This window comes from Lagenorhynchus albirostris, chromosome 9 (genome assembly GCF_949774975.1).
Source record: "Lagenorhynchus albirostris chromosome 9, mLagAlb1.1, whole genome shotgun sequence".
Taxonomy (NCBI): domain Eukaryota; kingdom Metazoa; phylum Chordata; class Mammalia; order Artiodactyla; family Delphinidae; genus Lagenorhynchus; species Lagenorhynchus albirostris.
Genome location: NC_083103.1, coordinates 106,493,943 through 106,521,700, shown reverse-complemented (window position 1 = coordinate 106,521,700; position 27,758 = coordinate 106,493,943). Strand labels below are relative to the sequence as shown.

At 43.3% G+C, this 27,758-nt stretch overlaps 1 protein-coding gene across 2 annotated transcripts in view; it reads left to right on the top strand.

The window, feature by feature from the left end:
• OPCML (opioid binding protein/cell adhesion molecule like) overlaps positions 1–27,758 on the top strand; it is a 500,180-nt gene that overhangs the window by 370,374 nt on the left and 102,048 nt on the right. For both annotated transcript variants that reach the window (XM_060158022.1, XM_060158021.1), the window contains exon 3: positions 22,682–22,807. In XM_060158022.1, the coding sequence (XP_060014005.1) occupies positions 22,682–22,807 (126 nt within the window). The remainder of the gene's footprint in view (positions 1–22,681; positions 22,808–27,758) is intronic.

Below are 27,758 nucleotides of genomic sequence, written 5' to 3'. Positions count from 1 at the left end.
ATCCCGGGAAAATGTATAGGAGTGCGTTATTCATGCTGCATCGTCAGATAATGAGATGCCCAGATGAGCGAATCTTCTAGACAACCGAAGCTTCCTTGCGGAACAGTAACACTTCCTACATTGTAAACTATTTATATGTATTTTGTTAAAAGTGTATTATAAGCATCTTTGTCTTGAAATAGAATGTCTTTATTATGAGTTAACCATATCTTGCTTACTTATCATCATATTTTCAACAGAAGTTGATTGTATTTCTTTACCTCCCAGAGATGCCACCTGGATGTGCCCTCAGCAGCCCCACGTTTTGAGCTCTTTTTGCTGGCGAATCTATCACGTTCTTCCCTGTGGGTGTCACTTGTCAGTTCATCCGCTTAGGGCACTCTTTCCACTTCCGCTAATCTTTGGTCCACAGTGACTCAGGAATAAATGGATGTCTTTTGGAAAGGCAAACAGCCAAGCCTGTTAAGTCGCCAGCTTTATTTTCTGCTTGATTCTATGTCCACCATTCAGTTCAGATCAACAATTATTGTGTCTGTTAAGTGAGGTTGCTGTGTTTGGAACTAGGGATGATAAAAAATTGCCCTTGAGTGGTTACCATCCATTAGAGGGGGCAAGCAGAAGCTCCCTGTTTATCAGGAATGCCACATAAGTGAGGACCGTACATCCAATTCATTGTGTGACGTGCATCAACAGAAGAAGGCACAGGTGGGGAAGGAGAATGGCGGGTTTAATTCATTTTGGTTAAAGAGGGTCCAGGAAGGCTTTAGAGTGGAAGTGCTACCTTAAAAAAAGGTTTTATAGGATGAGTAGGAGTTCTGTAAGTGGAGAAAAAGTAGATAAATATGTTCTAGACACAAGGAACAAGAGCTGTATCCATACATTTGGGAATGCTGAATCCATCTTCAGATCTCTCAGAGAATTAAACACCTGGGTTGGGTGACAGCACTGTTTATTGTATTTAGGGTGCTTTTAAAAATAAACCTCTTCCTTGTTTTGTGAACGAAATGTCAAGCGATTGCAGTTGCTATTAGCTAGGAACGGACTTGCAGATAAATACAGGGGATATTGGAGAATGAGACAGGGTTCAACTTCATAAAGGAGGGACGTTTCCATTTCCTCCCAAAGTGGCAAAATCTCTCATGTGAATGGGGGAATGGTCTCAGGCTCTCTCCAACCAATTTTAAGAAGGGGGCGTCGTGGGTCTCCAAAATGCAGTCTCCAGAACCTTGGCATCCGCATCACCTGGGGGCTTGTTAGCAATGAAAACACTATTAAGTATTAAAATATTTAAAAACTCAAGAGATCTCAAGGGATCTCCACGTTTAGGAGGGATATCTAATTCCGAAAGAACTGGTGAGACCTGCTGAGTTGGACACTGGGAGGGTCCCTGCCCGCTGTGCTTTCCCAGCCCTCCAGGAATGGAAACGAGGATGCCTCACTGCCCGGAGAGGACAGGTCAGCGGGCCCAGGCTCAGAGGGAACCTTGACCAATCAAGATCTGACCAGCCGCATGGGACAGAGCAGCTTCTTAGGTAGCCCTGTGTGCCCCTTGGTTCCCAAGGCTCAGAACTTTGTTCTGTAGGGCGCTGAGAAGGGCCCCGCCTCTGAGGGAGGCTCACAGTCAGGCACTCAAAAGCACTTTATTGATTTGCAAATGAGCCAAGCCTACAGCCTAGTCTAGCCCAAGGAATCTCTCCATTAGCCCTTTTTCTTATACAAAGTCTAAATGGGAAACTACATTTAAATTAGAAGGTGACAGAATCATGTAGATGGGACATAATTGCCCTGTTCAAATGTTTAATAGCATCCAGTTATTCTGGCATAATCCACACGATTTACAGAAACCATTTCTGCTACAGAAACCACACAGGTGGATTCTACCAGTCAGGGCTCTCCCTTCCCTTGGGCAGCAATGGGTGAAACTGACACAGCCCTTCTCTCAGACTCATTCTGTTTGCATCCAGATTTAGAGGTGCTAGCATCATAGATCAGTTTCAGATCTCATTCTGCCCGGGGAGCCATTCTGTGTATGTAATATGAGCTTGTTTTTATATGAGCTCACCTGTTGTGTATGGGAGTTATTATCAAGTTCATGGGGGGAGAGGGCTGATACCATCCTCTATATACAATCTACGTGTATTTAATAACATGTCTTTATTCCAGTTAGACATCTTATGAGGACAGAGGGCTGAGGGAGGAGAGAGAAAACAAAAGAAGAAGTTGACATGGCTAAAGACATATTTTGGAAAACAGATAAGGGATAAAACTAAAACCTTGCTGACTGATTTTAGCTTTTAATTTAACAGAATTCAAGCCTTTAAATACTTTACTTTGTCCTCTGGGAGTTAGCTGTTCCTCTTAAACCAGGAGATCCCTTGAGATTGATGCTGAGTCCAGCCTCTGTACCCCGACACCAAATTGAATCTAGGAGACAGAGTTTTGGGTGAAGTAGAAAAGAACAGCTTTATTGCCTTGACAGGCAAAGGGGGCCACAGCGGGCTAATGCCCTCAAAACTGTGTGTCCCGACCTGGAGTGGGTAGTGAGGAGTTTTATAGTAATGGTTCAAACAGGAGGGCGTGATCAGCTGGTGGACATTCTTCTGACTGGTTGGTGGGGAGGTAAGTGGGAGTCAGCCTCATCAACCTGGTTCTAACTGGTCTGGGGTCTACGTGCCTGTGGGCAGCAGACAGTTAACTTCTTCCACCTGGTGGGAGTTTCAGTATCTGTAAAACAGCTCAAACACATTGTGATGTGTGTCCCCTGAGGGGGCACCAGGACCTGCCCCAAGGCTGCACTATTGTTTCCTTTGAGCATTCCTCCCTTGTCTCTGCAGCCCCTCCCTTCTCCTGATTAGCAACTGTTTGAACCTGCCCATTGCAGCTCAGGGAAGGTCGTGGAGGCGGTATGAAGCCTATTTCTTACAAACAAGAAACTTGGGACACAGAAAGGCTTTTTTTTTAAAAACTAATTTATTTATTTATGTTGTGTTGGGTCTTTGTTTCTGTGCCAGGGCTTTCTCTCGTTGCAGCAAGCGGGGGGGCCACTCTTCATCGCACTGCGCGGGCCCTTCACTGTCGTGGCCTCTCTTGTTTCGGGGCACAGGCTCCAGATGCACAGGCTCAGTAGTTGTGGCTCATGGGCCCAGTTGCTCCAAGGCATGTGGGATCTTCCCAGACCAGGGCTCGAACCTGTGTCCCCTGCATTGGCAGGCAGATTCTCAACCACTGTACCACCAGGGAAGCCCCACAGAGACTTTTGTGCCCAGGAGCCCCCCAGGGTCCTGCTCAATTTCAGGATATCTTGACTTTTTAAAAATATTTTAAGGGAGTTGGATAGGGGAGAGTCTCTTCTTTGCCTGGCTCCACACTTAACCACTGTGGAAATATTGCTGCTTGATACATGATTATGAATACTTGTTTGTTGCCTTATCTAGCTTTGAAATGGCACTGAATTCAGGGGTAAAATGAGCAAATGAATGTAAATGACTTTGTGTGTGTGTGTGTCTGGACCTCTGCCCGAAGCATGCCCTTTGAGGTACACCCTGGAGCCCACTCCAGTCTCCTTTGTTTTTAGAGCAGGTGTGTGTGTGTGTGTATGTGTGTGTGTTGGGGGTAGGAATTCTGCACCTGTTTTTAAGCTAGGACCAATTCTTCAAAATACCCACTTTCCTTTTGTCCTATTTCCTCTCAAGCCTGCTGTCCGTCTTCCAATCTTCCACACCCACATACTTCATTTACGCTGTGGCCCAGCCCCCAGCTCCTGTACCCACCCCAGCCAGCTTGGCAGGTGGATCATCTTGGTCAGAGTTGGAGGGAGGAAGCAGGATAACCTTTGTGAGTCTCTGTCAATGCACGTGGCCATTTATAAGCTCGACTCTCTTTGCTCTGAATCCTCCCAAATGCTCTGTGTTTCTGCTTCTGGCATATTTAGTAGTATAGGCTCGAACTGTAATGAGTTTTTATCACCTTGAGAAGTACCCCAGCAGGTTCCGGGTCTAAGCTTTCATTTTTACACCCTTAGGAGAAATGAAATCCATTGGAAATTAATCATCTGTGGTTTGAGAGCTCCTTTGCATCTCCCTCCTCCTTCCATCAAAACATATTGCTGGGCACGGTCGGCGCTCAGTGTCTAAACAGGGGGTCCTCTTTAGGGGTGATGGCTGTGTCAGAAAGCTCTCTCCATAGGGGTTTTAACTTCCCAATTCAAAAAAATTAGGAGAGATCTAATCTACGGATTAACAAAAAATTCCAATAAAAAGGATGGCATAGTATTACACTGACTTTTTCCCTGAGGGAATAAATATGATGAAGGCTGTCATTATGCTTAGAAGGAGATTTTTATTTTCTCCAGAAGTTACATGCTGTCTCTATTGGATTGGGAACCTAGCTGTTCACTTTGCAAAATTCCCTGCCTCTGCCATTGCTAAGAATCTCTGGCCATAGCCTTCTTCTCTGCGTACCACCCTAACACACCTAAAAGCAAGGCCTTGGATTCCTCATATTTCCTTTCTGTAAGATGCCTACCGGCCACTTACTCTCTGACTCACCGCCCCACCCCGTCTTATCTGATAGACAGATGGATAGTTTGGGGTGCGGTAGACACCTGTGTGTCCAGATCAATGTTGCCATCCCCACCCCGCCCTTTTCTGCCCTTAACGATCACGTCTCCCCTAGATGCATTTTAGCATTTCTTCTCTTGCATTTTCCAAAGAGGAAAGGAGGTATTTTATCCGTTTGAGATCAAGTGAGGGTCCCACTGCCCCACTGAGCATGTGCAGGGGTGCTTCTTCCCTCCTCATCTCCCTGTGCCCCCAAGCCTGACATTTCTCTGGTGACATATGCCTAAAGCGGCGTTTCTCTTGGGCACGCAGCTTTATGCCAGTCCACAGATGTGTTTGTTTACAGAGACTGATCATCAGCCTGACTCTTAGGATGTGCCTCTGGTCCCCAGTCAAACCTCTCCCTCCCTGTGACGTGGCAGGTAGGACCACCCAGCCAATTCCTTCAGTGATGACCTAGACCAATGTGCCCCAGGCCATGAGAGCAGGGAACACCTTTGGGAAGCGTGAAATGAGCAGTAACGGGACCAGGAGGGCCTGACTACCCAGCCGGCACTGTCCTGAGCACTTGACACGCACTGACTCATCCAAACCTTACGACACTCCTGCCTTTTAGGTACTCATTGTGTCCCTATTTTATAGATAAAAAAGTGAGGCGCAAATGAGTTGATAAACCCCCTAAGGTCACACAGCCAGGAAATGGTAGCACCAGGAAGCAGGCCAGGTCCTCTGTCTTCAGAGGCCAAGCTCTAACTACTACAGTGAATTAACTCTAGTTGACGGACGTAGAAAGATGATTTATTACAGAGGACCCTGGGAAGCCCAACCAGCCCAGGCAAAGAGCATGGAGAGAAAGTCCACAGAAAACGGTGCACACCATCCTAACATATGTGAAAGGATGCAGTCAAACCACACAGAGATGCCATCTCTCCCTTATCGTACTGGCAGAAATCCAGAAGCTTAGTTGCTGCTGACAAGACTGTTGGGGAGACAGGTAGCCTCATAAGAAATCTGTCAGTAACCATCAAAATGACAGGTGCATTTACACTTTAAACCAGCACCTGTTCCTGGAGCTCTGTCCCATACAGACACATTCACAAGCCTAAAACACACACACACACACACACACACACACACACAGTATGAGTGACATTGTAATAGCAGATTGAAATAGATTTTAAGCCACGTAATTGTGAATAGGACACTAGCTCAATAAACTATAATATGTGAGAATACAAAGGAATACAACACATCTCTGAAAATGTATAAGGGATATTTTAATAAATGTGGAACAACAGTGTATATACTCTGCTACTTTTTGTTTTAGGAAAAGGGTGATGATAAGATCTATTCTTGTTTGCTTGTCTTGCACAAGTAAACGCTGGATGGATAAACAAAGTACAGATGAATTAGAGGAGCCAGTAAGCTAGTGGGGCCTGAGAGTAAAGATGGGACTCACAATTATCTGTGTTTCAAAATAGGTTGTTGTTTCGACTATGTCAGTGTAGTAACATTTCAGAAGATGGCATTAAATAGCTTGGAAATGGGACACTATGTAGCTTGCAGAATCCCGTGGAGCTCTGAGCATCTGGTGGTAACATATCTCTTGCTTACAAGGATTGTGAAATAAATGTAAATATTCTTGATGCAAAAATAAATCTTCTCCATCACCTCCCTCACCATGTTACTTAGATCTTCTGACATCTGTATCCCTCCTTGATGTGCCTGGAGAGAGAAGACATGTAAGTAGGGTGTTACTAGGCTCCTTGAAATTATAGAAGGCAATTGCTCCCCTCTCCCAACAATCCATTTGTGACCATTATCTGGGAAGTGAGGGACATAAAAATAGACAATGTTTAATAAAATCATGGAAAACATTATTAGAAGACACATCAAATTAAGCTGACTTGAAGCCTGCAAGATTCTGAAGTTTACGTTGAGTAGGCCGTGGACTCACTGGGATTGTAATTTGGAGAATCCCCGTAAAACCTGGACTGGGGCCATCCTTTACTATTCAAGACAATGGTTCCTATAAGCGTCCCTGAGTATAAGAAGTGTCTGGGTGTGACTGTTTTCTCTCCTACCCGGGTGCCGTTGTGTTGAATGCAATGCAGAGCATAGTCATTGATATAAGTAGAAAGTAAGGACCCAGATTTTTCTCCTTCATACACCCCTGGAGGTTTAGGGAAGGCCAGAGAAGAGGCGTTTTGTTTTGTTTTGTTTTGTTTTCAGAAAAAGAGGCCTCCTTTTACTGCTAAAAGTACTGAACTTGAAGCCACTGTTGTAAATATCCATGACTTTTTACTGGTATGCTGGTTGAAGCTTATTAACCTGAAAGATTTTCTGGGCTAGTGACACCGGAGCCTCTAATACTTAATGCATTTTCAACATTTTTGTCACAACTGCTTTCCCAAAAGGTTTTGCACAATATTTTCGGCCTAAACTGTCTAAAATATTGTAGAACACTTGTTGCTGGGAATACTATTTTCATGTTAAAACACCTGCATCATTATGACATTTTAAACATTTTAAGAGAGTTTGGGATGTGTTCTGTTTGAAGACAGCAGGAATGTAAATTTCTGGTGGGTGAGTGGTGAGCACAGGAGATGTGACCCCCTCAATAAATGGCATGAATTATTCCACTGGGAGCGTCCAATGGCACTGAAGTCTGGAGTACTGGGAAGCCACATTCTTTTGTTTCTTTCCTAACATGCTTTAATTGCTTTTTGCTGAGACCAGGGATATTTATGGGTTAGGAGATTGCCAGGTTATTTATTAGATGTAGTATCTAGGGATAGACTAATATAAATCACTTAAGCCAGTATTGAGTATACCAGACACTCAGTAATTTAAAAAGCTTTAATAAAAATGCTAAAATATGAGACTTGTCTTTGGCTGTAATGAGACTCAGTTATCATGTTTTTATCAGTGATGTTCAGTCATGGACCCCTCCCCCTTCCCCGGTGTATGAAAACATGAAAGCAAAGCATCCTTATTTCCAGACTCTCCAGATTTGTTGGAATTGAGAGAGATTTTAAAGATTTGCAGAAATACTCATGAAGAATTATGTTGGGGCCCTGCTGGTGGACTTCCTCACACTTAGAAATCAAGCATGCTCTTTCACATTAGAAATCTTGTCTTTTGTGGATCTAGTAGTGGATTTTTTAAAAGGGGTATATAAGCTTATATTTGGACTAAGGAAAGCTTCCACGTTGTACCTTCTATGTGCTAGGGATCAAAGTACTGTGAATGCTGAGGCCAACCCCTGCTCTGCAGCGGACGGAGTAAAAACTCATCGAATTTAGAACCAGTGGAATCCCAGAGAACCAAGAGCATGGCTTTTCTCTTCTTTCATGGGAATAACGAATTGGAAGTACATGCCATTGGGCTTCCCTGGTGGCGCAGTGGTTGAGAGTCCGCCTGCCGATGCAGGGGACACGGGTTCGTGCCCCTGTCCGGGAAGATCCCACATGCCGCGGAGCGGCTGGGCCCGTGAGCCATGGCCGCTGAATCTGCGCATCTGGAGCCTGTGCTCTGCGACGGGAGAGGCCACGACAGTGAGAGGCCCGCATATCGCAAAAAAAAAAAAAAAAAGTACATAGCAGTTTTTAAAGTATACTTACTTTTATGATCTCATTTATTCATAACTAGATCCTTTTTTAGGAAAGTTTTATCATCTGCACATTACAAAATACTGAAGCAGGGGTCATGGAGAGGAAGAGGCTGCCCTTTCCCTACAGTTACTGTATGGGAGAGAGAAACCCTGCCCTCTTTCTTCCTACGGCAGCATCCAGCCGTGGGCATTATTATGGGCAAGGACCTGTTCCTTCAAGATTTTCCAAGTCCCCCTTTCCTCCGAAGATGCAGGGTTTCTATGTCTGATACCAGCAAATTTCTTCTTCAGTTCTATCTCAGAGCTGGGCACAGACGACTACGTCTGCAGCACAGGGCTGAGGGGTAGCGGCCTACTCATGGCATCACAGAGCAGGTCGAGAAGAGGAGAGGGTTGTCCAGTCGACGGGCAGGGGAGTGCCTGGGGAGAATCCAGACGGATTCCTGATGGACAGTCTGGGGGTGAGGCTGTGTGGGAAGGGGCGGCAGCTCAGGTGAGGTCCCACCCAGGCTCCGAGGTTGCTGTGCAGGTGGGTAGAGCACTGTAGGGACACACAGCGCACCCTGTTCATTGGGGAGTGGGTGGCGCAGAGCAGGGCGTGAGCCCATCAACACTCCTGAGTCACAGGTGCCAGGTGGGGATGGAGCAGGCCAGGGAGGGCTCAGAGGGCTGGGGATCTGCCCCTGCTGCCGGGCCTTCCAAAGCTCCAGACCCGGGAGACTGGGTACTGGGCGGATTACTGGACAAACTCTGAAGAAGGTCATAGAAGAAGCCCATTTCTCCCACCCCCTCCCCATTCAAGATAAGACCTCTTGAATGGAAAACTGATGAATTTATAAAAGTGCTAACAAAAGATCCAGATAAAAAAAAATAATTACATGGGACTGAGTGAACTGATGAGGATGATTATAATTTTTGTGATTTTCTGTTTGAATAATAAAAAAAAAAATCCCACAAGGACTCAGAGGCAAAAAATATACAAATCAATTTTCACTGCAAAGTAAAGGAGCTGTTACAGTGGAGGATTCCTGGACTGAATGTCAATATTATGACGTAGTGTGAGTGTGTTTCGTGTTTGGTAATTGCAATCATTGTTGCTTTTGTTGCGGTCATCCATTTACAATGCTTGGTGTCAATTTATTTATCCCTTGTAAAAATAAATTACTGTGTGTGTGGGGGGGGGAATAAATAAATAAAAATTTTAAAAAGACCTTTAATACTGGGGACAGGGAGAAAGATGGACACACAAATGTAAAATCAGAGAGCACCTGCTGACAGGTTGTTGGGCAGAAAAAGCATCAGGCAGGCCAGGGGCTGATGGCAGGGCTGGAGGTGGCAGTCGTGAATCCCTCAGTGTGGACACATGTGGCCTAATCTTCAGCCCAGGCGTCCTCCTCTGAGCTGTAGCCCCCAGACCGGGCTTCGGTCCAGAAGAACCGAGGCTGAAGACTGGAGCCTCGGCGACTCTGCTGAGAGCGCAGGGCCAGGCAAACCCTGGGCGGGACCGTCCCTCCTCCAACTCCCTTCTGCGCCGACATCCTCTGACCCGGGAGGACAAAATGAGCGGCCCAGGAATCTGAGGCAGAAAATGAGAAGAGGCCAGTGATTAGGAAGATGCTGGAACATCCTCCGGGCCACCTCATTTGGTCCTGCCACCGCTCAGTGTCGTTGGTATTACCTCCTGTTCCAGATACTCAAAGGAGGGCAGCTTCTGCTCCAAAGCCGACATGAGTCCCCCGTGACCAGCATGCTGTGTGCAGCTGAAGGCCCTGAGCTGGGGTGCCGGGCGCATGGCTTTGGGAACCAGCAGACGGGCTGTTTCTGGATGTGGCTTTGCAGTGCTGAGACCTGGGGTTCGGAAGTCAGTGGGAACTGGGTGCACGTGTCAGCTTCTCCTCCATTGCTGTATGACATTCGGCCGCTTGTTTGACCTCTCTCTGCCTTTACTTCCTGATTGTTAAAATGTGAAATAGTAAACCTTCCCGGTAAGGTTTCCACAGGATGAAATAAGTGATGTGTGGGAAATTATTAGTATGGTGCCTCCTGACACCTATGAAGTTTTCAAAAAATGAGAGTCGCTGGCAAAAAAAAAAATCTACAAGTAGAATTAAAGTGATATTGACATTTATCATGTGACAGGCACTGTGATTAAAGCATTTTATATTCCTTTACCATTTATTCCTCCCAAGGCCCCTGTGAGTGACTGACATCACCACCTTGCTTTGCAGTTTGGGAAATGGGAATTACAGACATTTAGTGACTTGTTCAAGGTCATGCCATGAATAAGAGGGATCGCACAACAAAAGATAACTGAGACCAAGTAAAGGGGGAGAGAAGAGAAGGAGAGAGGCCTGAGACCAGGGCCTGGGGGTCCTGAAGTGGTAGAGAGACTTGAGTGAAGAGATGTCATGGGACTCACCCGTCACCTCACAACACATACTTGACAGAACTGGAACTAGGACGTGAGTGTTTCCTTAGCTGCAAAACGAGGAGGTTGAACTAGGTGATCCCTAAGGCCCCTTTTTGACTTGAAAATTGTATGATGTAAATTAAACCCTGAGCTTCTGAGTGTATGTGTGGCAAGCAGAAGCCTCAGGGCGAGGTGGGGAGTTGGAGAGGAAGGAACAAAAGGAGGCCCCAGAGGGAGGCGTCTCCCTGCCCCAGAAAGAGCAGGCAGAGGAGAGGGACCCTTAACGGAGTTTCTCTGATCATGGTCAGTTGCTTGAATTGTGCAAATTAAAAATAGGAGATGTGTGTCTGTGTCTATAAATAGATTCCATAAGAGAGAGTGGAGATGGCCATCACAGACAGCCTCTGTGGAGCCTGGGGGGTTGGTGATGTCCTGGTCCCTGGCGTGTATTCATGTGTAGTTCAGAACCATTTGTTCTCCTTCCCTGTGTTCCTCGCATCGAAATAGATCCAAGAAGAGAAAAGCATTCGGAGCCCCGCAGGTCTAATCTTATGCAGGAAAACATAAAACCGCATCACACCAGGGCACAAAGGGAGTCCATGTTCACACTCAGAGTCTAAAACCGTGTAAACTCGTCCTGCGTCTTAACTTAGGATGTGACCTCAAGCGAGTTGACCCAGTCCCAGCTCCCTGGCTGCCCTCCTGGATCCTGAGAGCTTGTGTTTTCTAGAAGCCTCTTTGTACTATTAGTTAAATCCAGCACACGTGTTGAGCATCTATTGGATATCAGACATTGAGAGGCCCTAAGGATGCTGAAATGAACAAATAGCTGTCCTTGATTATGAAGACCCCTTCCCAGCCTAGTGGGTAAGAGAGACATAGATGACAACAGAACACTGTGAGAAGTGTTTTAACACAAATCCCGTCCATCCCCAAGCTTTGCTTGTTCTAACTCCTAAATGTCTCTCACACCTCTCCCTCTCTGCCCATCTCTCCTGCTACCACGCTTGTCCAAGGTACCACCACCTTCCTGCTGGGCAACATCCGAGCCAGTTCTCCCGTTCGCACTTCTGCCCTATTCCCAGTGTAATCTGTCCTTCCCCCAGCACCCATCACCATCACCATCATCATCATCATCATCATCATCATCATCATCACCATCACCATAATCATCATCACCATCAGCCTCATCATCACCATCATTATCACCATCACCATCATCATCACTATCACCACCATCATCATCATCACCACCATCACCATCATCACCATCACCATCATCACCATCATCATCATCCTCACCATCCTCACCATCACCATCATCACCATCATCACCATCATCAACATCACCATCATCACCATCCTCACTATCACCATCACCATCATCATCACCATCATCATCATCACCATCCTCACCATCACCATCATCACCATCATCACCACCATCCTCACCATCACCATCATCACCATCATCACCATCCTCATCACTGTCATCATCATCCTCACCATCCTCATCATCACCATCATTATCACCATCATCATCACCATCGTCATCATCATCATCACACATTTTAATGTCCCCCTATTTCTCTTATAAAAAAGATAAAAATCTTAGCATTTCCTCCAAGAGCCTATGAGTTCTTCCCCCCTGCCTATGCAGCCTCAGCTTGTATGGTTTTACTCTTTTCACTTCAGCCACAGTCCCCCAAGCTCACCCTGCTTCCTGTCTCTGCAAAGCCTTTGCATATGCTGATCCCTCTGCCCAGCTCTGCTCAGAGCAAATCCCTCACCCAGACCCACCGGCCAGGACAGACCCCCATCATGGGCTCCCCTGGTCTCTTGCACACCCACAGCTTCATCACACATTGATTCATGTGTCAATGATAATGTGTCAGTGTCACATGTGTCTCCTCTAGACACTAAGCTCCACCATTAACATGAGGCAGGGACTTGTCTGTCCACTCTTCTGCCACCAAAGTAATTCTAGGACATGTTAGGCACTCAGCTAATGTTGTAGAATGAATAAAGTACATCGTTATGCACAGGGAGCCCTGAAGCACCTCCCCATACTCACCTCTAGGATGGGGAGAGGTGATGGAGGGAGGCTATTATATCTCAATTTCAGTTTTCCAGCATGAGTAGGAGTACAACAGACAGAGGAGGGGGGAAGAAGAAGGCACATGAGCAGAGGACACAGCATAGATAAAAGTGTGGAATGATGAGCGAGTACAGGGCGCTTTGAGCATTGCAGAGAGACTGACATGGCTGGGCACGGCTAGTTGTCTTGAAAAGGGAAGGGAAACAGTAGGCAAGCAATGAGAAATGGAGAGTTAAGCAGATGCATGGAACTGTCCATAAATGAGGAAGATATTTTCTGAGAACCCTATGTGGTGGGAGGTTGCCTTCTCTCCTTAGTGCAAGAACATCTGGTTCTACCTCTCAGGAGCTGACAAACCTTGTTTGTTTGTTTGTTTAACAACATCTTTATAGGGTTGTAATTCACTCACCAGAAAATTCATCCTTTTAAAGTGTACAATCCAGTCGCTTTTGTATATGCACAAGGCTGTAGAACAATCACTGCTGTCCAGTTCTGGAGGATCTTCATCACACCAAAAGAAACCCAGGCCCATTAACGGTCACTCCCTATTTGCCCCTCTCCCCACCTCTGGCAACTAATATACTTTTTGTCTCTATGGATTTGCCCCTTTTGAACATTTCATGTAAGTAGAAACCATGTAATATGTCGCCTTTTGTGTTTAGTTTCTTCCACTTAATGTTTTCAAGGCTCACCCATGTTAAAGCATCAGTACTTTGTTTCTTTTTATAGGTGAATTGTATTCCATTGTACGGATGCGCTACATTTTGCTTATCCATTCGGCTGTTGATGACTGTTCGGGTTGTGTCCGATCTTTGTCTACTATGAAAAATGCTGTCATGAGCATTTGTGTAAAAGTTGTGTGGACATGTTTTCATTCCTCCTGAGTATGTACCTAGGAGTTGAATTGGTGAGTCACATGATACCTCTATCTTTAATCTTCTGAGGATCTGCCAGACTGTCTTTTAAGGTGGCTGCACCATTTTACAATTCCACTAGCAATGCGTGAGGGTTCCAATTTCTCCACGTCCTCACTAACTCTTGTTATTTTCTGTCTTTTTGATTATAGCCATTCTAGTGGATGTGAAGCGGAAACTCATTGTGTTTTGATTTGCATTTTCTTAATGAATAATGATGCTAAACATCTTTTCATGTACATACTGGCTATTTCTGTATCTTCATTGGATAAATGTCTATTCAGATCCCTTTGTCCACATTTTAATTGGGTTATTTGTATTTTTTTGTTGAGTTGCATGCGTTTTCATATATTTTAGATTTAGTTCCTTATCAGATATTATCATTTGTAAAAATGTTCTCCCATTCTGTGGGGATTTTTTCTTTCTCAATAGGGGCATTTGAAGCACAAACTTTGCTTCAAATTGCACAGAACTAAAAGTTTTTAAAATTTCAATGCTGTACAGCTTATCTCTTTCTTTTCTTTTGTTGCTTGTGCTTTTGGTGTCATGTCTAAGAAATCATTTCCTGATCCAAGATCACAAAGAGTCACACCTTTGTCTTCTTCTAAGATTTAGTTCTTACATTTAGGTATGTGATGCATTTTGAGTTAATTTTTTTATATGATGTGACGTAGGGGTTCAACTTTATTCTTTTTCCTGTGGATATACAGTTACCCCAGCACCATTTGTTGAAAAGACTTTTCTTTCTTCATTGCATTGTTTTTGCATCCTGTTGAAAATTAATTGGTCATAAAAGTATGGATATATTTCTGGACACTTAATTCTATTTAACTGATGTAGATGTCTACCCTTATGTTGACTTTTTAACAGGGAATATTTACTAGGGTTGTGTTAAGGATTAAAGGAAATAATGTATATAGAGCACTTAATACCAGTCTCAAGTAAGTAAACACTAGCTATTTTGTTGTTGCTCCTGGTGGTGGTAGCACTTTGTTCCCAGGAGTAGCCCCCTTGAACTTGCACTGTGGCTAGAAGATCATTAACTCACAGAATTTAGACCAGAAGGGACCTGAAAATTCACAATCTAACTTCTTCACTCAAAACTAACCAAATAAACAATCAGACACCATCACCACCACACACACATACACACACACTCTCACACAAATACACATACACACACAACACATACACATACAAACACAACACACACACCCCAAAGCCAGAGGAGTTAACTGATTTACAAAAGATCACACAGCTATGGAGAAACCAAGATTCGAACCTATGACTCCTGACATTTGGTGTAGTGCTTTTTGCACCATAAAATAATACTTAGTATGGAAAATACGGCATGACCAAGCCTAGCATGCATACTGTCATTCCCAGATTAGTCTTAACTCTAGTTTATGAAATAAGCTTCCTTGTTAAAACACAAAACAAAAGGTAATCCTAGAATAAAACAATGAGTCTTTAAAAGTCTTTACTGTATTTTTTTTTTTTTTAAAGAAGATGTTGGGGGTAGGAGTTTATTAATTAATTACTTTATTTTTGCTGTGTTGCGTCTTCGTTTCTGTGCGAGGGCTTTCTCTAGTTGCGGCAAGCGGGGGCCACTCTTCATCGCGGTGCCCGGGCCTCTCACTATCGCGGCCTCTCTTGTTGTGGAGCACAGGCTCCAGATGCGCGGGCTCAGTAGTTGTGGCTCACGGGCCTAGTTGCTCCGTGGCATGTGGGATCCTCCCAGACCATGGCTCGAACCCGTGTCCCCTGCATTAGCAGGCAGATTCTCAACCACTGCGCCACCAGGGAAGCCTTTTACTGCATTTTTTTAATAAACAAGCCTTGAGTGTTTAAAAATGTAGTAGAAAGCAGTTCATATTTATATTAGTTTTCTCATGGTCTCTTGACATATTGTTATTCTCTGGGGATAATAATGATAATAATGTGAAAACAACAATAATAACTATTTAAATCTCTTTAAAATCATTATCTCTAATCTCACATCCCTTTGTGGCAAATATTTTTACGCCCATTTTATGGTAGAGGAAGCTTAAGGGCTTAATCACACAGAAAGTAGTTGGAAAAAAAATGGTATTCAGACTTCAGCCTCTATGACTCCAAATTATAAGATTCTCTTTTCTGTTTGTTTTAACTGTGCCATTCAGTCTTAAATAAAACACTTAAAACGTGACTGTCAAACACTGTGCCTGGACAGAGAGAGGGTATAGTTGCAATGGGTGGAATTACTGCCCTTGAAATAAGAGGGCATGGTGCTGAAGTTTTTACCCTGTTCTTTCTAGAAACAGAAACAGAGGCCCCTAAAAGAAAATAGGTAAGGAAGAGCCAGGTAATTTCTTTATATAAACATGTGCGATTTGCCCTACGCATTCACTTGGGTTTGATAGCTCAGATTAAGAGGCAGAAATTAACAATTAGTTACCAAATATTTACTTTTTACTCTGGAATTGTCCCAGCTATCCAAGGCAAACGTCATTTATGAGTGCTGACTTAAAATGGAAGGAATTGAGATTTAGAAAATGAGCAGTTAGGCACAGATTAGCCATTTATCAGATTTTAAATGGCATGTATATTAACAATCATATATAAACATGAACAATAACAGATACCATTTATTAAGTACTTACTTATTTCCAGGCACTGTACTAGCATGCTATACACATTTACACTTAATTCTTATAACAACTTAGAGAGATAAATTCTGTCATCTTCATTCTACAAATGAAGAACCAGAGCTCAGAGGGGCTAAGCCAGCGTTGCCCAGGGTTACACAAGTCTACTGGACTCTAGAACCTAAGCTGCGGTGCACGGCCTCTCGTACACTGTTTCAACCTTGTCATATCAGCTTTGTGTAGGGTGGTGCTGGTATGTCCAGAGTTCAGTCCCCAGTTACCTTTGCACAAAGAAACATTTCTCCTTTAGAAAAGATTTTCCTATCTCAGGCTTGCTCTCTCACAAGTATACAATAACGTGTATACACAGTCTTGATAATAGGCCCTTATTCATATAATACATTTTTATTAAACACCTATGTGCCAAGCATAGTTCAGTACACTGGGAGTATAGTGGTTTTTAAAGCTTATAGTCCAGTGCCAGAGAGACTTTAAACAAATAATCATACAAGTGTATATAAAAGCACAAAAGTATATAAGAATTCTTGAAGACAATTTAAAGGTTGAGAAGAGACTGTAAGAAGAAGACATGAATTTGATGGGTGGGAGAGGACCGGGGTCATCAACGAAGACTTCTCTGAGGAAATAATATTAAAACTGAACCCAGAAGGAAACAAATACGAAAAGAATAAGGTGGAGAGTATTTCAGGGAGAGGAAAGGGCAAATGTCAAATGTCTGGAGTGGCGAACACTTGCCAGATTGCAACACACACACTTTAAAAACTTACACATAAATGCACTACATTTGGGAGGAAGGATGCTACTTCATGTCAGGCTTGGTGTTATATAATAGGAATACAAGGATAAATAGAGCAGGACTTCCCTGGTGGCACAGTAGTTAAGAATCCTCCTGCAAACACAGGGGACATGGGTTTGAGCCCTGGTCCGGGAAGATCCCACATGCTGTGGAGCAACTAAAGCCGTGCACCACAACTACTGAGCCTGCGCTCTGGAGCCCGTGAGCAACAATTACTGAGCCTGCATGCCACAGCTGCTGAAGCCCATGCGCCTAGAGCCCGTGCTCCACAACAAGAGAAGCCACTGCAAGGAGAAGCCCAAGCACCGCAATGAAGAGTGGCCCCCACTCGCTGCAACTAGAGAAAGCCCACGTGCAGCAACGAAAACCCAATGCAGCCCAAAAATAAATTAATTAAAAGGTTTTTTTAAAAAAGGGTAAATATAGCAGATCCCGTCCGTGGAATAGCTCAATTTTAAAGATAAATGGTATGATGAAGACATAAACAAGAATTCCTTGGGAGTGGAAGAAGGAAGAGTGAAGGCGTCATAAACGAGGTCTTATTCAAGTTGAGTATTGAAGGGTGAGCAGCTCATAGGGCACACTAGTGGGAGTGTTTCTGCAGCAGAAGGAATATGGTGTGTAAAGGCATGGGCAAGAGAGAACGATGTAGCCCCAGAGAGAGATGTGGGACTCCTTGTCAGAGGAGGGGCTGGCGCTGAGGCTATGGCCAGGCTGGGAATGGTTTTGTAGATCCTGTGCAGAAGTTTGGGCTTCACAGTCTCAGCCAGTGGCAAAGGTTGAGGGTGTTAGGCAGAAGCAAAATATTTAAGATGTAACTGTGGGGGGCATATGGGGTCTGAGTTATGAAATGGTGGTGGGTAGAGAAATGAGGAGACTTGTAATATTCCGAGGAAGAGATGATGAGCTTCTCAACTAAGCCAGTGGCAGCGAGATTGGAGAGGAAGGGCCATGGGTAAGACACACTGGTATGTTTAAGAGCCCTCGGCCATGCTGAGGGTAAAGAGAACGTGTAAATACCTCATGGCAACCCCGAGCCCAAAGAGACCTTCCTTCCTCAAGACACTGATTGCAATCTGATAAAACTGTGTTTGTCTGTCTCTCTGTATGTGTATGGAGAGACGATATTTTATCTATGTCTATATCTATATCTGTTTAGGTATAGATGTGTATCTGTATGTCTATATCTATCTATCGATCGATCAGTCGATCAATCTACCTATCCATCCATCTAAAATGACTACACTCTGGGACTTCCCTAGTGGTCCAGTGGTAAAGAATCTGCTTTCCAACACAGGGGACGCGGTTTTGATCCCTGGTCAGGGAACTAAGATCCCACATGCCACGGGACAACTAAGCCCGTGTGCCACAACTACTGAGCCCACACTCTGGAGCCAGCGCACCACAACTAGAAGGAAGCCCACACACCACAACTAGAAAGAAGCCTGTGTGCCACAACGAAGAGCCTGTGTGCCACAATGAAAGAGCCCACATGCCACAACGAAGATCCCGCATGTCACAGCTAAGACCCGACACAGCCAAAAATAAAATAAATAAATAAAATAAAATAAAATATACTTAAAAAAAATAAAATGACCACAATCTGAAGTCCTTGTAGTTGTGCGGTGATCAATCTGCCCAGCCATGTTAGGACACATTATAGCCCACCACTGTCAATGAGAAGATAACCAGATGCATGCGTGACCTGCAGGGGAGGGTCCCCAGTGTCTGTAGATGCGACTGGGAACACACTGTGCTATTTGTAATCCTTTAATTAGACTCTTGTGGGTCCTGCCATTTTCTTTAAGTAATTTCAGCATTTCTGGTAAGATTGTTATACATGTTTCATGTTTATCTGTATATTCATAAACACTAGCGATAGATAGATGATAGGTAGGTAGATAGATAATAGATAGGTAGATAGATGATAGATAGATAGATAGACTCATTTGCCACAGATATGTGTCTGAAAATTGAACAAAGCTCTCTTGTCAAAATACGTAGAAGCATTTAAATTTATTTCCAAGTGCTCCTTTGTTCAAAGGTTATCACAGAAACAAGGGGAGGATCATGATGCTATTGCCAAATTCAAATCAGATTTAAATGAATTACAAGTGTTGAGTACCCCCCTTGGCAAGCTCAGCGCGGGAGAAACCAGGATGACTGCGCCGCCCCACACTCAGCGGCAGGCGCTGCGCTGGGGAAGCCGGCTGACCAGTGGCACCGCCGTGAGGGAAGATGCAGGAGGGAGGACCTTCGAAGCAGAGGAGACAGAAAATGCAAATACAAATATCGTGTTTAGGGCATATGATGGGAGGTTAAACAAGGAGGCGATATAATATAATGGAAAGAATTCTGCCCTTTACTGACCATGTGACTTTCGGCAGTTTACTTAACCCTCCCCATGCCTCAGTTTCTTAATTTTTAATAGTGAGAATATTTGTTCTGTTTATCTCATAATTTGTGAAGAATCCATGAGATAATGCATGTGTAAGGAAGTTGAAAGTCATCAAGTCATATGTTAATAAGTAATACATATTATTACCTATTACACACTAATAATGATGTCATAATTGAGAACAGAAAGAACTTTCCTTTCTCCCACGTCACTCTCTGTGTTTCCTGTCTTACTGGCGACCCTCACCTTTGACACTGTCCTTACCTTTCCTCCTTTGGGAAAGTGACAGAGGACAGTGTGGGCCTGCAGAAGATGGAGGGGTTCACTGCCTGAGGCTTGGTGAAACGTTTACATCAACCTTCACTATCCCCCTCCAGGAAACTCCCTCCTAATGGGGGTAAATCACCTGGGGAATGAGGATGTCCCTCAAATATCTGTAGAATTTTACAAATATCTCCTAATTCAGGACCTTTTAAACTATCTGATGAGACATAACATACATGGAACTGATAGCCCTGAATCGGGAGCCGTATTGAGCAATCTGTCCCTGGGCGTCAAAGCTGCAATGTCCTAAATTCTCCTCCACTGACTAGCTATGCCCCCAACCCTCCCACCGCAACTGTGTCCACCTTACAAACAGAGAGACTCTTGGGTCTAGAGAAAGAGAGCTGATGGCCTAACACATCTGGCTAAAGCAGACATTATTCTGAGAATATTCTGGGAGGTTCACTGAAGTTGTTGCTTTATAAAAAAGTGAGAAAAAGTATTGACATTTCTAAGCCCAGAACAATTTTTTAACAAGCTGGAAAATACTGAAAAACGAGTAGTACAGTTTTCTCAAGAGAATGCAGTGTAGTTAGAAAGTACACTATTTTTTCCCACTGTGTATTTCGGTAAAAAATGTGCAAAGAAATTTCAGGCCAATTCCTAATGCAGAAATAATCCAAAATGGGCAGATTTATAAGCCAGGTAATTTTTATTTATTTGCTCATGTGGATTCCCTTAAGATCGCAAGTGTTCTCCATGTTACTTACGGCTTCTCCTTGAAAAGACTTTCCTCTAAGATCTCAGCAGCATAAAACTCCAGACTGCAGAGTTGTCTGAATCAAGCATCAGTCCCAATTCTCCTCTGCCACTGACTCAGGGTAGTTTGGAATCCACTAGCACTCTACCTGTTTGGTAATTAACAATTCATAATTAAACTGGCAGTTGGAATAAATCAGCATAACTATAAGCTTGGAGCCTCCTCTCTCTGTTGTCCACCCTTCCTTTTGTTTTGAGAATCTGAAAGAAAATTGAGAAGAAAGTTTTAGGTATCAGAAATCCTCCGTTAAAAGCTTTGCCCTCCTTAGTTTGGGGATGGGTTCGATCTGTTCTTTGGATCTTTCTTTCAAAGAGGAATTAAGCAGGTACCCGTGTCAGCCTTGTGCCAGACACTGAGGGAAAGAGAGGTGGGTGTCATTCCATCCTTTTCCTCCAGCAGCTCACTCTCTAGGTAAAGAGACAGGCATAAAATAATCAGCTGTAAGTACAACACATTCAGTCCCCTCCCCAGGTGGGGAGGTGGGAGATTCTCTTTACAGGATTTGGGGAGAGGTTAGGGAAAGCTGCAAAGGGGAGGTGACCTTTGATGTCCCTTGAAAGATGAGCCGTGTCTTTTCAGGTAGGAAATGAAAAGAAGAAGAAGAAAAGCAAAGTTTTGGAAGGGCCTGTGCCTCTGCCGTGTTCCCAGGGGAGCTGGGTCCAGAGTGTTCAGTGAGCGGCCTTAGTGAGGACGCTGCCAGGAAGAGGCTGGTCGCTGGGTTGGGGTTAGACGCAGAGGGCTCAGGTCAGGGAAAATAGGCTTGTGCGAAGCCTGGGGGGCACGGTGAGCTAAGGGAGCAAGTAGCGGGGCTAACAGTTTGATGAGATTATTGCCTGAAAAGATCACTCTGGTCACGTGGAGGGGGCAGGTTGGAGGATCCAAAATTGGAAAGAGACCAGGTGGGATGGTCCAGGTGGGAGGTTGTTGCAGTTGACCATGTGGAAATTGGAGAGAAACCCAACTAGGTTGAGGGCGATGAGAAGTAAGATTAGAGAAGGAATCTAGGTATTTTCCGATGCCCAGCTTCAAATTGAATTAAAAATCAGGCCTGGAGGTAGGACAAGGTAGACAGCAAGACCAGGGGTCACGTCAGCCTTTGTGATGCTGACAGGTAAATGGACGTGGACCTGGCCCATGAGAGGACAACAGTCTGTTCTGAAAGATGACATCATTGCTGTTGTCATCCTTGTCACCACTGTCATCTTAGCAGCTACCAGTGATTGCTTCCTTTCTACCAGGTGCCCTGGTCAGCCATGGTTTAATTGAAACCTCATAACATGAGTTTAGCTACTGCTATCATCTGTTTCACAGGTGAGGAAAACAAAGCCTGAAGAGATGAAGACAATTCACCTTGCCCAGATCACTCAGCAGGTGAGGAGCTGGGCTCCAGAGCTCTGCTCCTAACTACTCGGACATGATACCATTAAAAATAAATTGTATAATGTGATCTTAGCGTAACAGTAGTAGCCGGGGCTACTATCGCTGGTGGAGTCTAGGGGAGAAAGCAATTAATGCTGAGTGGGAGAGTCAGTGAAAATTTAACCGAGTTGTAAAGGATACATTTTAAGGAAGGAGCAAGAATTTCCAGGAAAAGAAATGTGATTTCCAGGAAGAGAAATGTGAAAGAAAATAATTCCCGGACCGCACAACCTGTGTGAGGTCAAAGAATTCAATAGTCTGGAGTGCTCAGGAAATGGTAACTAATCCAGTGCGGTTGAGGCTTTGTGAATGAGTCGTTGGAAACAAAGGCTGAGCTGGGGATTACGTGTGTGGTTCCTGCATAAGCCAGGGGTTCCACTACGAGGAATGAACACACGGGTCCGATAGGAACTCTTAGAAAACTTTGTATTTTCCCTTTGGTTCTGCTTTTCCATCAACCATCAGTAATGCCTGTCTCTTCAGTTACTGTTTCCCCAGCACCCCACACACACACCTGCATCCTGGTACATCCAGACATTATGTAGAGCTGCTTCCATGAGTGCCCTATACATGTTGTGTTAATGGTCACATCCTTGGCGAATCAAGCATAAAACTCTAAAATTTATTATTGAGAATAATATTTATTTTTAAAAACATGCTGTATGAATATTTATAGGCTAACACCTCCTTTTGTGCCAAGAATCGTTCTCATATATTTCTTTTCCCCTCTGTCTCCTTACAGTTCCTCCCCAGATCATGAATATCTCCTCAGACGTCACCGTGAATGAGGGGAGTAGTGTGACCCTGCTGTGTCTTGCTATCGGCAGACCTGAACCAACGGTGACATGGAGACACCTGTCAGTCAAGGGTAAGTCATTTACTTGGAGGAAGTTTTCAGAGTTGGTATATTGAAGACTTGCTTCTAATGCACAACAAAAGTTCAAGACTCAGAAAGCAATGCTGTATTTGTAACATAGTGATGGAAGAACAAATAGATTACATGCATCAGTCACCGGGTATTCCGTTCTAAAGAAGGGTTTGTAGAGAACATTTACTGAGTTATTTTCTCTGTCCTTTTTATGACCTTAGAAGACTTGTGTTTTCCCAACTATGAAGGACAGAGATGCCATAAGAATAACTTCCAACAAAGATACTAATATCTCAAGGTGGGGATGCATGGGTCAGTGGGTTGTCTGTCCTTTCTTGAAGTAGAGGGCTAGAAAGCTAGACTGTGCACTGAAAATGTTGGTGTTATTTTGTGCATCCAGGAGAAAAAGGATCTCCTTCTCAGTGCTTTCAGGACACTTACCCAGAGTGGAAGAAGGATGCTGGAAATGGTCAAGTGCCTGTGCTGGGCGCTCAGTGATTGGTATTAAAGCATTAGTTATGATCATCTCCAACTTAATAGGAAGGGAACCAAAAGGACAGTGGACCTTATCCCTTTGGAAATAAAACTTACTCTAAGTTGAACTTGAGAGATGGGCAAAGAGCCACCTGATGTATTTACCCTGTTAACAGAAACTGATTAATTCTATAAATTATACAAGAAACAAGTGCTTTCTCAGGCATTAGAAAATATAAACGTGAAACCCAATGAAAAGGAAAATGTGTGGAGTATGCCTGTGTGTGATATATAAAATAATATAAATCTAGAGGAAAACTAGGAGTAAATCTTAGTAATGTTGAGCTAGACAAGGACTTGCTAGTTCACTCAAAGCTCTAAGCCTAAGAGAAAAATGATAACTTTGCTTTTGTATTATTTTCCTGTGATTGCCATAACAAAGTACTACAGACCTCATGGCTTAAACAACAGAAATGTATTTTCTTATTGCTCTGGTTGCTAGGTGCCCATGATCAAGGTGTAGGCAGGATTGGTTCCTTTTTTTTTTTTTAAGAAGATGTTGGGGGTAGGAGTTTATTAATTAATTTATTATTTATTTTTGCTGTGTTGCATCTTCGTTTCTGTGCGAGGGCTTTCTCTAGTTGTGGCAAGCGGGGGCCACTCTTCATCACGGTGCGCGGGCCTCTCTTGCTGCGGAGCACAGGCTCCAGACGCGCAGGCTCAGTAGTTGTGGCTCACAGGCCCAGTCGCTCCGCGGCATGTGGGATCCTCCCAGACCAGAGCTCGAACCCGTGTCCCCCGCATTAGCAGGCAGACTCTCGACCACTGCGCCACCAGGGAAGCCCAGGATTGGTTCCTTTTGAGACCAGTGAGGGAAACTCTGTTCCAGGCCTCTCCCCGAGCTTCTGCTGGTGTTTCCTGGCTTGTAGGTACATCACCCCAATCCCTGCCTTCATTGTCACATGGCCTTCTTCCTGTGTGCATCTCTCTGTGTCAAATTTTCCCTTGTTATAAGGGTAGCAAACACATTGGATTGGAGCCCACATTTATGACCTCATATTACCTTAATTACCTCTATAAAGACCCTATGTCCAAATAAGGTCACATTCTGAAGCACTGGGGTTAGAACTTCAAGGTATCTTTTGGGGGCGTCGGGGTGGAGGATGAAATTCAACTCATAACTGGCCTCATCAATATTGAAAATACCATTAATAGTAAATGAAAAGACAAGCCACAGATTGGGAGCAAATATTTGCCATGCATATACCTGACAAAGAATTTACATCTGTGCTGTATGAAGAATTCTTACAACATGATTCTAACCACCTACCTTGAAGTGAACCAAACACTGAAACAGACAACTCACAAAAAATATATATATGAATGGAATAAGAACATGAAAATATGCTCAACATATCTATCATAGAAATGAAAATTAAACTGTAATCAGATTCCACTACACAACTACTAGAATGACAAAAATTTAAAAGACTGACAATATCAAGTGTTGATGAGGATGTGAAGCAACTGAAACTCATACATTAACTGTGGGACCACAGAATGGTATTGTCACTGAACTTAGTTTCAGTAGCTTGCCACTCAAAAGCTAATAATTCGAGAGGCAAGTGTCGGTAGAAAGGAAAGTGCTTTAATCATGAAAGCCAGCAATGTAGGGAGATGGTGGACTCATGTCCAAAGACCAACTCTGAAGATTCTGCTCAGCCAGGACAGTTTTTAAAGGGAAAAAGGGGGGAAGAATCTCAGTGAATCATTTAGGCAGGAGGTTGGGTTCTGCATCATTCTCCGTTGCATGCAGACTGGCTGACTCTCTCCTCAGATGTCATCTGCCTTCAGGGTTGCTTGGGGGGGCTATTGGGGTAAAGAGCTAGTCTTACTTCTTTTTATCTAGGAAAAGAACCAACAGGTTAGACTAGGCATGGTGTGCATTCAGGAGAGCATAGGTCAGGAGTTAGTTTAAATTGCCTAGTGATCTCATTCCTATAATTAGGGTCTTTTAAGGTTAGAGGGGAACGGAAATGGACAAACAGGAAAGGGGCAAAAGTGTTGCTATCAGTATAAGTACTATGGAAAACAGTTTAACACTTTGTTAATAAAGTTAAACATACACTCAGCATATGACCCAGCAATTCCACTTCTAGGAATTTACCGAAGATAAATGAAAACATATGTCCACAGATATACATTGTACACAAATGTTCATAGCAGCTTCATTTATGATAGCCTCAAACTATAAATAAACCAAAACCCTCAACAGGTAAATAGTTAAATTGTGGTAAATTTAAGCAACAGATGGTTTCTCAGAAATTAGAAAGAACAAACCACTGATACATGTAACAAAATGGATGAATCTCGAAAGCATTCTGCTAAATAAGAGAAGCGGAAAAAAAAAACCCCAGGTACTTTATGATTTCATTTATATGAAATTCTACAACAGGCAAAAACTAATCTAGAGTGACTAAAATCACGTCAGTAGTTACATAGGGTTGGGGTGTTTGGATAATTGACTACAAAGGGTACAAGGGACTTTTTGGGGTGATGGAAATCTCGAGCACCGTGGTCGTTATATTGGTGCTTAAATTAGTGAAAACGAATCAACGCTGCACTAAAAATGGGTGCATTTTGTTGTCTTTGAATTAAATCTCAATAAAATTTGAAAACTATACCTACAGAGATATAGGAAATAATGACCTGAAAATGTGCCCCTAATGTGGAACATTAATTATGTGAGAAGCATTCACCACATGAAAGACTGGATGTGCTACTAGGAGCGTTATTCAGACTTTCACTATCTCATGTTCCCTATGTACATTGAGAATACATATTTCAGCCCCTGCCTTGTTAATGATAATAAATCCACCAGACATCCTTTGTGTAAAGACCTCAGGTTTGAAATCCAAAATGTCAGCATTATAAAGTAATATTAACAAGAATATTAAAAGAGGTATAAGAGATATCACAAAGCTCAACTTTAATATAAACACAGCCGTAGCTTGTGTTCCCAAAGATACAAGTTCCATCCGTGGAAATTTTGCTTAAAGTCAGGGGGAATTTTGGTTTACATTATACACAGAAATATGTCTAACCATCAGACTAATTTCAGTGCATTTATGTGATCCTAAACACATAGTTTTCTCAGCCTAGGAATCTTTTGGAAGGTGCCTTGACTTTGTGGAACTGTTTTAAAGCAATTCTTTATAATGGTTCCATGGTAAGGGTTCCCTCTTAAAATAAGAAAGATTCAGACATATTCCTAATCTTTTATATAACATAATAGTTGCAATGCAGCCTCCAAAAAAAATCCCAAATTGACATTCCTCTCTCCTCTTTAAGTCTCCCAGCCTGTGTGCAGCTTTCAAGTTCCCGTTTGTGTTTTCATCGCTCTGGCCTTCACTTTGCCGTCTCTGATTTCCCCTTTTGTCTTTCTTCCCCGCCTCTCAGTGACATTTAAACATTTAAACTCAAAGCATCATTTCCCGAGTTTGAAAAGCACTAGAACCTGGAGGATTTGCACGTTTAAAATTTGTACCTGCAGGGTGACCACTAATATTTATTTTTAAAAGGACACACCTTCTCACTTGGAGTTGGGGCGACTTTGGGAAGTTGCTTTCAAAGGTTTAGAAGAGCAGCCAATATAACTTGAACAACAAATAGCATTTTTAAAACAATTGACTGTTTAGTTCAGCAAGCAAGAGTAAGAAATAGAAGTTGTAATGACATTTCCTTTGAAATTCCAACAAAATTACATCAGAGAACATAGCCCCCTAGACAGCTGTGTTCTGATAATGTTAATACAACGTTTGAAAACTATTGTTTAAATTTGGGGATCTATATAGCAGGAATGAATAAATAAGCTTCCATTTAGAAAAATAATATTTTAATGGGCAGATTATTAAAGATTAAGAATAGTGGTTATGGTTTAAAATGACAGACTAAGCACATGACAATTTCTATAAATTATAGAAAAAGGTAAAGATGAACTCATAAATCCATGATCGCACTAGAAAATAGTAATCATTTGTGGATTAGAAACAATGAGGAATCTCTGAAATACAAAAAGTACATAGACATAATGAAGGAAAAAATGCAGCTCTAAAGAAAAAACAAAACAAAACAGGAGTACGATCTATGGCTGAAATGGTAGTTGAAAAAGGAAGCATTTTAGGTCATGGTAAAATGTTAAAAACTGATTGGAGCTGAGGGTAGGCAGGGAAGGGAGCCCTGAGGGCATTTTCCGATTTCCATGATGTCAGTAGTCCCATCCTTGCCACTTTCCTTGGAGCCCCCTTGAAGTAACTTGGTTTTTTAGGTATCTTTAGGTTTTTATTTCCTCTTAAAAACAAGCAACATTGTAAATCAACTATGCTTCAATTTAAAAAAGAAAAGAAGGGCTTCCCTGGTGGCGCAGTGGTTGAGAGTCCGCCTGACGATGCAGGGGACACGGGTTCGTGCCCCGGTC